Source organism: Sorex fumeus, unplaced genomic scaffold (assembly GCF_029834395.1).
Source record: "Sorex fumeus unplaced genomic scaffold, SorFum_2.1 ptg000063l, whole genome shotgun sequence".
Lineage (NCBI taxonomy): Eukaryota > Metazoa > Chordata > Mammalia > Eulipotyphla > Soricidae > Sorex > Sorex fumeus.
The window spans coordinates 11,454,050-11,466,219 of NW_026606120.1; the positions used below are offsets into that span (position 1 = coordinate 11,454,050).

Genomic DNA, 12,170 nt, shown 5'->3' on the forward strand with positions numbered 1-12,170 from the left:
CGGGCTGCTAGGTACAGTCCTGGAGGGTCCAGCACTGCGTCCAGAATCCTGAGGCCTCAGGCTGAACCAAAGGGCTGATTGGCAGGATCGCTGGTATGTCCCCCAGATATTCTGAGAACTGTTTAGAAGCACCCCACACCAAAAGAAGTTGTTTGAATAGTTGTTGCTTTATATATATATATATATATATATATATATATATATATATATTTGTATTTTGCACAGTGGGTAGGGCGTTTGCCTTGCACTCAGCCAACCCGGGTAACCCGGACCAGGGTTCGATTCTTCCATCCCTCTGGGAGAGCCCAGCAAGCTACTGAGAGTATCCCGCCCGCATGGCAGAGTCTGGCAAGCTCCCCGTGGTGTATTCGATATGCCAAAGACAGTAACAACAAGTCTCACAATGGAGCCATTACTGGGCCCGCTCGAGCAAATTGATGAACAACGGGAGGACAGTGCTACAGTGCTATTTTGAGCCACATTCCACAGCGCTCAGGGGCTACTCCCAGTTGGTGCTGAGGGGGCTCCTCCTGGCAGTGCTTGGGGATGTGGTGCTGGCTCAGCCTTTTACTTGTTTGGTTTGGGGGCCACACCTACCTGTGCTCAAGGCTTACTCCTGGCTCTGTGCTCAGAGACCAGTCCTGACAAGCTTGCTGGGACCATATGGGGTGCCGGGGATTGAACCCAGGTCACCCTGTGCAGGGTGAGCCCTCCCCTGTACCATCTCTGGCCCTGGAATCCTTGCGTTCTTTCAAACAATCTTGTCATTTGTTAAGTAACACAACAACACAGTTTTCTTATAAAACACACTCTAGGGGGTAAAGGCAGCTCAGATAGAGAAGTGAGCACCAACTAAAGGGTGTTGGGAAGATCCGCCTGGGATGGTAGAAGCATGCTGAAAGTAGACTGTAGACCGAACATGATTGCCACCCAATGTCTCTTTTGCAAACCACAGCACCCAAAAGGAGAGAGACAACAAAAGGGAGTGCCCTGCCACAGAGGCAGGGTAGGATGGGGGGATGGGGGGTGGGAGGGAAACTGGGATCCGTGGTGGTGGGAAAAGGGCACTGGTGGAGGGATGGGTACTCAACCATTGTATAACTGAAACCCAAGCACAAAAATTTGTAAGTCTACAAATGTACCTCATGGTGTTTCATTAATAAAAGCAACAAAAAAACCAAACAAATGAAAAAGGTGAGTGATACTTAACTTCGACCTGTGCTAAGTTCCTCCCTGCCAGAGACTTTCTTACTTTTCAGAAACTTCCCTTCCTTTCCAACTCCGAGCCAGCAACTTTATGATCCCAAATTTTCATGCTGGAAAATACGGATGAGCCTGGGCAGTGTGGATACACACAGGGATGCACTGTCGCCACTCACATCACCCTGGGCCACAGGACCCCGTCCCCGCTGTGATGCCTGCTGACCTTGGGGTGGAGGCGGGGGGTGGCGGTGGGGGAAGGGAGCAGGCTGCTGGACTCTCCCTCCCTGCCACGGTCATGTGACCTCCCTGCTCTGACAGCCCAAGCCTTGGGGGAAGTCCCCACTAAAGGACCTGCCAGGAGGTTCTTCTTTGCAAAGAAGACGAAGACGGGAAGTGATGGGGGACAGGGGTCAGGGTTTCGGTCACACACTGGTGGTGTGGGAGAGTGGTGTAGCCAGATACCCAAACACAGACTCCGCCATACTGACCATGTCAGATCTAACTGCAACCACTGGACTTTGGAAGTGACTGTCAAGGGGGCAGCAGGGACAGAGGGAGTGGGGGGCACATGGGGACACTGGCGGAGGGGAGGGGAGGGAAGTTGACACCGGTGGTGGTATTGGTGTTGAATTATTACATGCTAAAACTCTACTCTCGATAATGTTACACATGTTATAAGTCAAGATTCTTTAATTAATTTTTTAAAAAATTTGTAAAAATCTGCTTCCTGGCCACATGTGTCTCTCCTGCGACCCAGAACTGAGGTGCTTTGGGCCAACCAGGACCAGGGGTCTGACCTCCTTCTCCATCCCCACTCCTGGGGTTTCCGCCCTTTCCTCCCGCCTCACTACTTTTACCAGGTGGCTCTCCCGAGACCCCTGAGCAGTTGGGCAGTGGCTGGGCTGGGCTGGACTCCTCTTTCTGCTCCCCTCAAGGGGCCACACCAGGCTCAGAGATGAGGGGCACTGACAGCCGTGTGCAGGCATGGGACAGGGTCATCAGAGGCCCCAGGGGACAAGAGCAGGAGATGGGAGACAGGATGGGAGAAGGAGAGAATTCTGAGAAAGTGTGTGTGTGTGTGGGGGGGGGGGGCTCTGCTGTCCCCTGCATTTATTGCATTATCTGAATTGGGGGTCTCTCTTCCTGACTGACCTCTCACCCTGACTCCCTGTCCCAATTCTGTGAATGTGCTGGCCTGGGGTGGATCTGGGGACCCCACAATCCTGGCTCTCTCCAGCCGGCAGCCTGGCCCTGGGGGGCAGTTGGGGGAGGCCCAGCCAGTCTGCCTCTCTCTCCCCGCTGACACACTTTCCCACATTCTCCATTAACTTGCTGTCAAAGGGGACAGACCTGCAAATATCTGCACCCCCGAGACTCTCACCACAGCTTCTGGTCCTAAAAGCTAGTGAGTCTCAGGTCTGGGCCTGTGGCTCTCTGGCAAAGCGTGAGGTCTTGAGTTTGATCCTTGGTACCACAGAGCACAATAGACCACATGACAAAACGTGGTGCCCCAAAGTTTCCTCTCCCAGAGGACTAGGGCCTTGAGGCTCCTGTCCTAGGTCCCCAGAGGTGACAGTTGTGAAGTCGGAGTGGAAGACTGAGCCCAGCTTGGGTACTTTAATCAGTACCTGGAGGCTTTGGTTCTGGGGGACCAAAGGCACAGATGTGGCCCCTGCCGGTCTCACATGGGAGCCTGGGGGATGTCGAATGGTCCCCAAGACTGGCTGACTAAGGGCTTCCGTGCGTGAGCCTCAGTGTTCTGAGGATTTCTGTGATGCTCGCCAGGGCCGGCCGGCAGGGACACCTCTCCTGTCCTCTCCCCACGTAGCTGGGAGTGAGGCTGACGTGGCCTAGCCCAGGCTTGTTGAAAGCTGGCCAAGGCGCTGAGTTGGGGTGAAAGGTCACCTGCCATGGGTCTGGGTTGTCTGAACTGGGGTGAGCAGAGGTGAAGCTGAAGGAAACACAAGCCTCCTTCCAGCCTCCCTCATCTTCAGAGGTTTATTCCAGGGTCTGGTGTCACGGGTGGACGCTGGGGGACGGCTGGTGGGTCTGTGTCCGGGAGTGCTGGGACCAGATTGTTTATAGGGTGCCTCACCCCCCCCCCCCCCCCCCCCACCAAGCTGTGCTGTTTGGAGGCCGCGGTCTCTCCAGGCTCAGTGTTCTGGTCTGGTGACTTTAGAGCTCAGGCCTGCTGATGTGGGGCTGTGGGCTCTGGGGACCCAACCCAGGGCCTCGTGCAAGCAAACCCGTGCTCAGCCTTCGGAGCCCTTTCCTGGCGCTGGGATCTGGGCGTCTGAGGGGGTTGGGGAGGATGTACCCTGGCAGCGCCCTGTCCTCTGGGGAAGGGGCGTTGAGGACAAGGCATCCTCGATTGCTCAGAAATGACAGGACTAGCCCAGACTTACCCCACCCCCACTGCTGCGCTCTGCTGTTAGTTTTTTTTTTCCCCTGCTTTTTGGGTCACACCCGGAGATGCACAGGTGTTACTCCTGGCTCTGCACTCAGGAATTACTCCTGGCGGTGCTCGGGGGACCATATGGGATGCTGGGAATTGAGCCTGGGTTGGCCGCATGCAAGGCAAGCGCCCTACCCGCTGTGCTATTGCTCCAGCCCTACTCATGCTTGTTGTGTTGTCCCTGTGCACTGGCTCCGTTTCACTCTGTATTGTCCATGTCTGTCCCCTGACACTGCACACACAGGATAAACCAGGCGACGGCTGTCCGCCTCCAGGCTTCCGTGGCTGCTCACCCTCTCCTGACCAGTCTCTGTAAAACACGGGCCTGGGGCCCTGCAGCTCAAGGCCAGTCCCACCTTAGGAGCCAGCAGGCGGGTCCATGCCCCCTTGGCTGGGGGCTCCACTTCCCCTTGATGCCTGTTGGCTGCGAACTGTGACTCCTGGTCATTGGTTTCTTGCTTTGCTGACAAATCTGGAGGGGTCTTTGCTCTTTCCTAGTGCCCTCAGAGGGGCAAGTTCATCCCCATCTTTCCTAGGAGCAAATAGGGTGCAGGGGTGCCCTTTCCACCTTTCTTTGTTGTACTTTTTTTTTCTTGCATTTTTGGGTCACACCCAGCGATGCTCAGGGGTTCCTCCTGGCTCTGCACTCAGGAATTACTCCTGGTGGTGCTCGAGGGAACGTATGGGATTACGGGAATTGAACCCGGGTTGGCCGTGTGCAAGGCAAATGCCCTACCCGCTGTGCTATCGCTCCAGCCTCCTTCTTTGGACTTCAAACCCTTGCTTTGTTCTTCTTTGGTGTGGCACTGAGTGGGGACACAGCAGGGGGTCAGCCAGTCAATGTCCCCCAGATGATCACACCCCGCCCAGGGCTCCATATCTGAATGCAACTCATTCACTCCTTGTCTGAATGACCACCACAGGCCTGGAGGGCCAGAGCAAATAGGAAGTGGGACCAGCAGTGGGGACCCGGCTAAGCAAGCAGAGGGGTTCCCTGCCCTGGGTGTGGTCTGGGCACGACTAGAGGGACCCCTCCAAACCCCGAAACCGAACAAACAAAAAGAACAAAGATGAACATAATCAATGCCAGGTCACATTCGGCCTCGCATTGCTTTTTAATGATTTCAAGGACGTTTAGTTGTCTCTTCAGCTGGTCTGTGAGTTACTTGAGAGTAGAACCAGGCCTTTCTCAGGCCAGTATTTTGCAGAGCCTGGCAATATTTATGAACAGATACTTCATAAGCGCATATTGGTCAGAAGCAATGGCCTTAGCAGGCCACTGGGCTCTGTGGCCCTCAGACAGAGGATGGATTCCGCACACTCACAGCTAGCCTTCCCTGGAGAGGATAAACTCAACCTCCCGTCTTCTTAAGCAAGTTCTTTTGCACATTTCCAAAATGCCAGGGATTGGCAGAAGCTATAAAAGGGAGATGAAGAATTCCCATCTAGTGATGAGAGGGAAGGATCCCATAAGCTTCCCAGGGAAATGATATCTAAGTCCATTAGAGAATTTGACGGGAGGCTTCAAATCCTAGCCCTAAACAACCAGGAAATCTAGACTGTTTTACAGGCAGTCAGTAGCAAGCACCAGGGCTCACCCCCTATGTCCCCCAGCCCTCTGAGGGCGCTGTCCTATGAAGCAAACAGGGCCACCTTCTCAGTGTGACACATTCCTGGTGCTATAGGTGACTAGGGGCTGCAGTTACCAGGTGGTTAGGACTGGCAGGGGCTGGCCAGAAAAGAGAGAACCTCCAAGAACTCAGCTACAAGTGAGCTTCCATCCTTGACTGACTCCTAAACTGGGCACAACACCTAAGACTTTGGAAGAATCTATGAAAACACATCCTTGGAAACAGTGACTTTGGAGATGTTGGAGTTCCTGCCGAGATGGGATGGAAACTTTATTGAAGACACAGGCCTTCAGATGGAGTGACAGCACAGCCGGTAGAGTGGTTGCTTTGAACACAACCAACACGCCCGACCCGAGTTCGATTCCTCCACCCCTCTCAGAGAGCCCGGCAAGCTACCGAGAGTATCTCTCCCGCATGGCAAAGCCTGGCAAGCTACCCATGACGTATTCAATATGCCAAACACAGTAACAACCAAGTCTCACTGCGGAGAAGTTACTGGGCCCGTTCGAGAAAATCGATGAACAACGGGAGGACAGGGACAGTGACAGTGACAGTGACAGGCCTTCTGCAGGGGTCCTGAAAACCCCCACTTTACGAGTGAAAACTGCATCCTATAAAGGGTAAAGCTAGGTGATACCCTCCCTCCCCGTGGTCAAACTGAGCCAGAGTAAGATCTGGGTGACTGGGGCTGGAGCGAAAGCACAGTGGATAGGGCACTTGTCTTGTATGTTGCTGACCTGGGTTTGATCCAGGCATCCCTTATGGTCCCTTGAGCCCCACCAGGAGTGATCCCTGACCAGAGCCAGGAGTAAGCCCTGAACACTGCTGGGTGTACCTTCCCCAAAAAGAGATCTGGGAGCTTTTCACCATATTTTAAGTGTTAATATAACAAAGCATAAAGTAAAGTAAAGTAAAGTAAAGGCCCTCCCATTGATCGTTGATTTGCTCGAGCGGGCCCAGTAACGTCTCCATTGGAGACTTTGTTGTTACTGTGTCTGGCATATCAAATACATCACGGGGAGCTTGCCAGGCTCTCCGAGAGGGGCGGAGGAATCGAACTCGGGTCGGCCATGTTGGCCGCTTGTAAGGCGAACGCCCTACCGCTGTGCTATTGCTCCCATTCTTTAAAAAAGGTTACTATGGTATGTGGCCTATAAAGCACACTACTCATGATGAGAGATATGCTGTCGAATACTCTGCTACTGAGCTATGCCCCTCATGATGACAAGTACGAATTCAACAAAAAACTGCTCCTCAAGCAAAGAATTGGGCAAAATGGACTAATAAGCACCAGTAAAACAGAGTCTGGAAGGAGCATCAGTAAGAAAACAAACACTGGAGTTCGTTCACAAGACTTCTGGGTTAGTATACTTCAAACAAAATAGAGTAGAAGATGGATGAATGGGAGGAAGATTATTTTAACAGAATCATAATCATAATAACAGAATCGAAATCTTTGCGAAAAAGATCGCACTCCACTGTAGCACTGTCCTTCCATTGTTCATCGATTTGCTCAAGTGGGTACCAGTAACGTCTCACAAGAAATTGTGAGGCTTGTTACTGTTTTTAGCATATCGAATATGTCACAGGTAGCTTGTCAGAAAAGAAGTAAAATAAAAATTTTGGAATTACAAAGTAAAATACCTGTATATAAGAATAGAATCAGGATATGCAAGTGTTAAGCTGCTGCTTTGCTCAGATACACTTTTTGTATCTAAGAAATGCTTAGAAGAAATGCTTATCTTGATGTATTATTGACCTAAAAGCCATTGTCCTGTGAGTGGAGGAACATCAGCAGTAAAGTAAACAGGTAATGAGGCCGGTCCTCTGAGGGGCACATTCTAGGGTCTTGGCAGAGATAAAAAGGCCATAAATCACAAGATATGATGGAAACAGAACAGAGAAGCTTGGCTGACCTGTTGCCTTGGGGGATGAGGGGATGGAGGACACCCAGAAACCACAGATAGGAGGCTGTATAAGACTCAGACATGAAGCCCTAAACACAGAAGCTCTGGCAACGAGTTGCTGAATATTATGTAAATATGCAAAGAGTAAGTGCGTTTTTAGACTAAAATATTAGAACATGAAATAAGAATATTACATAATAATTGGTATAAAATACCAAATGCTAAGAATTAGTATAATACTGTCCTTGCATTGTTCATCGATTTGCTCGAGTGGGCCCAGTAACGTCTCCATTGTGAGACTTCTTGTTACTGTGTTTGGCATATTGAATACTCTCGGTAGCTTGCCAGGCTCTCCAAGAGGGGCGGAGGAATCGAACCCGGCTCGACCGGGCTGACTGCGCGCAAGGCAAACGCCCTACCATTGTGCTATCGCTCCAGCCCTAGTATAATAATATATGTTTAATAAGAATTTTTTCCCTTGGTTTTGGGTCACACTCAGTAGTGCTCAGCGCTGACTCCTAGTTCTGTGCTCAGAGATCACTCCTGGTAGTGCTTAAGGATTACATGTGGTGTTGGGGATTGAGCTGGGGTCAGCTGCAAGTGGGACAAGAACATTAACTTCTGTACAAGTTTTCCAAGAAGAATTTTACCTATAAGGCTTAGGTGGCCCCTATAATAGGAACTTTGCACTAAAAATCACAAAGCACAATTGAGAGAAAAAAATTTTAAAGCACTAAATGAATAGAGAGATGTGTGAATTCATCTTAGTAATCGTTAGAAGCCGCTTACTAATACTTTACTTCTTCCCAGATTGATCTATAAATCCAACACAATCCAGTGAAAATCTTAGCAACTTTGGGGGACACTAACAAATAGCTACTAAAATCCATGCAGAAGCCTGAGAGAGGGCTCAGGAACCCAGGCGTCGTCTCTGGCATTGTGCGGTTCCCTGAGCATTGCTTTGTGCAGCTCTGGTGGCCTTCGAGTGCCACGGAGCCTGCACAGTCTCTCTGAGCTGGGTCTGAGCTTTGAACCCTGTGGGCCCTGTTTGGAGTGGCCTGGGCCCATGAGCATCGCTGAGGAGCTTCCTTCCATGATCCGAATGGAAATGTAAAGGATTTAGCAGAGCCAAAACAATTTCCCCCAAGAAGAATGTGGAGAGCCCACGCTGCTCCCCTTCCACACTTTAGAGGAATGAGGGGCCGGAGAGAGAGCACGGGGTAGTTGCTGCCTTGCACGCAGCTGACCCTGGGTCTATGCCTAGTTTTCTGAGCACCGCCAGATGTTTTCCAGTAGTGCAGAACCAGGAGTCAGCCCTGAACACTGCTGGTATGACTCTTCCTGTCGCCTTTCCCACAAAAGGCCAATCAATCTATGGACTTGATTCATTCTGTTCCCAAAACAGATATTACTAAGAGAATGAAAAGGTCGGCCACTGCTGGCGAAGGTGGTTCACAGTGCTTTTTTTTTTTATTTTCTTTTTGGGTCACACCAGGAAATGCTCAGGGGGAGTTACTCCTGGCTCTGCACTCAGGAATTACTCCTGGCAGTGCTTGGGGGACCATATGGGATACCGGGGGTCGAACCCAGGTCGGCCATGTGCAAGGCAAGCACCCGACCTGTTGTGCTATCGCCCCGGCTCCTGCAGTGCTTTCTTTATACAAGTTACTTGCAATGATTTGTTTAAGGAATATATTATGTAAATTCCTATAAATATTTAAGAAAAAGATACACAACACAACTAAAAAACGGGCAAAAGACTCAGTCAGAAAATGAACAAAACAGGGCACCGAAATAGCCAACATGTTTCTGGCTCAATTCATTAGTCTCTAGTCACTTCCACGTGTGTAAAAGGATGCCACACACATCAGCATGGCTAAGGCTTGAAGGCAGACAGTACCAGGTGTTCACGAGAATGCAGGATGTCAGAGAGATGAACTTCCTAAACCATTTTCCCCAAATAGTTGATTGGCGGATCCCACTAACCCTGAATGTGTACGACCATGTAATAATTCAGCAATTCCACCCATCGCTGAGGACTTTGAGGGAGGACCTGGCTGGGCACCCTGTTCCCCGGTGTCTGAGAGGGAGCTGGAACTGTCCAGCCCTCCCAAAGGGTAGGTACTGGGCAGCCTCAGGGCCACCGGGACAGGTCAGGAGAGGCGGGGGTGGGGCACACTCACCACTTCTTGCCGCTGATGTCATGTTGCTGCACGGTGTAGCCGAAGAAGGCGCTCCTAGAGCCAGCAATGACCCGTGGGTGCCTGGTGTCTGTGTTGAAGGGGGCTGTGAGCCCTGTGGCAGAGAGAGAAGGGTGGGGGCGTCAGTGTGATACTGGGGGCATCGGTGACCCTGGGAGCACCAGTATGAGTTTGGGGGCTTCATGCGGGGCTGGGGTTGTCAATCTGAGTCTGAGTGTATGAGAGGCACCATTGCCTTGGGAGCTTGGCTGGGGAGCCCCACATCTTCTCTCTGGGGATCCCAGAAGTGGGTGAAATACCCTGCTGGTGGGAGGCTGAGTGTCAGCCCTGGGGTGCCACCCTCCGAAGAGGTGTGGGGTGGAAGTCAGCACAGAGAGGACTCCCCGCCTCCGAATCCTGTCTCTAGACTAGAGCATTCCTTTCTCCTGAACCTCCTCTTCTTCCCCCACGCTCTGCTTCTTCCAGCTCCTGGGGCTCCCTCAACCCTTCCCTGCCTGTCTCCTCTTCCCTTCTGCCTGCCTGACGATGAGGGATCCCCCACGCTCAATCCCATGGGCACCAGGTCTCAGGTGCAGCTGGCTGAACATAGGGAAAGGCCCCTAACCCCTTCACCCACCCCTAAATATCTTACCCTTCCCCTTAGGTCTAGGCCAATGACTTCTCCCTTCTCCCCACCTGGGGAAGAAGCCCAAATGCCTGTCCCCTTGGCATTTGTCATGAAGAGAAGCTCCTACAATGTGGTGGTGTCTGCGTCTCTGGGTCTCTGAGCTCACATTCATCATTTCTCCTCTCAGACCAGTGGGAAAGGCGCCAGCCTCAGCCACATTTGGGGGAAGGGTCAGCTCCCCCCGGAATGAGGAGATTGAGGTCTGGAGGACATCAGGACCCCAGATGCGCCCGCATGACAGCCCCTCCATGAGGCGGTTTCAGGGCCATGCGATGCCTCAGCATGCCCAAGTCATCCCCCTGCCCAAGTGCCACTACCAATTGGATACCCAGGGTCCCCTGAGGTGACAGCCCAGGACTCTCCTTCCCAGACTCCCCAGGGCTGAGAGCCCATCAGGGCTGAGAGGGGTTGGGGAGATTCACAGAGTCAGTCACTCGATCCACAATCCAGTTACAACCATGAGGGCCAGGGAGGCCAACTGACCATTTGACAGGACCCTGGGTCGGGGCTTTGTCCCTGCAAATGTCGCCAGCCTTCCCCAGACTCTGGCCCCCGGCAGTGGTCAAGGGCTGTGGCTGCTTTGAACGGCACATACTTTGCAAGAACAAGAATTTCCCTGCACACGTCCCTTTTCTCTTGCCTGGCAATGGGTCCAACAGCCAGAGCTGCATCTTTAAGGTCCAAGGATCAGAATCCAGAGGTATGGTGGTTGGGCACCTGGGGCTGGCGGATGCCGGGCGGGGGGGGGTTCCACTTGCTTGGGTAGACCTGGGTGGGCAGACACAGGTCGGGTGGACACGGGACATGGGGTGAGCATTGCCTCCTGCTGCCACAGCTGCGACAGGAACTCTGACTCGGGCAAGCCTAGAATGGGTGGGTGAGCTGGGCTGATCAGGGAGCAGCTGCCGTGGGTGGAGGTCTGGGAGTTGCTGCCCTGTCCTTCCCGGAACACTCTGCCCAGTGAGTGTCAGCTGGGCACATTAGCCCCTTAGAGTCTCAGGGGCAAAGCCTGGACCCTGAGTGATGGCAGAGATGAACAGGGCCAGAGAATATGGGACAAAACGACACAGCGGAGTGAGGCCAGGGTCACTGGAGCAGAGTGGGGAGGTGTGCAGAGAAAAAGGCCCAGGAGGTGAAGCTGCAGAGGGAATAGTGTCCCTTTCCGGTCTGTCTTCAGAACACATGAGCACACATGTACATACATGCACACATAGGCGCACACATGCACGTGCAAACACACACACACACACAAAAATGCACACATGCATGTAAAACATGCACACACAGACACACATGCATACACAACATGCACACAAGCACACACATGCATGCACACAGAATAGTATGTGTCTATATGCATATGTAGCGATGCTTGCACAGAGAAATGCAGCTTGGGCGCGCCCACATACCTGCACAGGTGAGGCACAGTTCTCTGCCTGCACCTGCTGCCAGCAGCAGAGAGAGGGTGCGGAGCACAGGGAGTGCTTGACCGTCCGAAAATCCCAGCACCTCTGGGGGCCAGATGCGAGAGCCTGGGTCTGGATCCCCTGCTCTTAGTGCTTGCTGCTTTTTCTAGTCATCCCAGTCAGAGGCAGCCTGTGAGACCTGCAGGGCTCCCCACCTCCACTGCCTCTGCCCTACCTTCCCGCCTCTCCCCCACCCTCTGCTCCAGCCCCGTGGGGGCTCTGCTTAGAGCTTTGGTTCTGCTGTGTCCGCCTGGAATGCTCGCACCCCCAGCCCACCCCTATAACCCAGGACGGTCCAGGTCACTATCTCCCTCCCGGCACCAGGCCACCCTGTCACCTGACTTTCCTTTATTCTTCTCCTGGTGGTGCTGGGGCTCACCCAAGGGGCGTGGGGTGGGGTGGGGTCAGCAGTGGGGAGCGGAGCTCAGGCTCTCATGGGTGCTGCTACCTGAGCGTCTCCACACCCCAAAGACAAGCTCTCAGGGCTCATGGCATCATGGCCATGATGGTATGCTGGGGCTCGAACCTGAAGCCGCCACATGCAAGGCGAGCACCCTCCCTGCTCGACTATCAATCTGGCCCCTGGAGGTTTGTTTTAAGGAAGAGCAGCAAAGCCAGCAGAGGGCTGGGTCTCTCCGAG

General features: G+C 52.8%; 1 protein-coding gene across 1 annotated transcript in view; it reads right to left on the minus strand.

The window, feature by feature from the left end:
- ITGA11 (integrin subunit alpha 11) overlaps window positions 1-12,170 on the minus strand; it is a 110,221-nt gene that overhangs the window by 81,408 nt on the left and 16,643 nt on the right. The window contains exon 2 of the mRNA XM_056127500.1: window positions 9,380-9,491. Coding sequence (XP_055983475.1) covers window positions 9,380-9,491 — 112 coding nt within the window. The remainder of the gene's footprint in view (window positions 1-9,379; window positions 9,492-12,170) is intronic.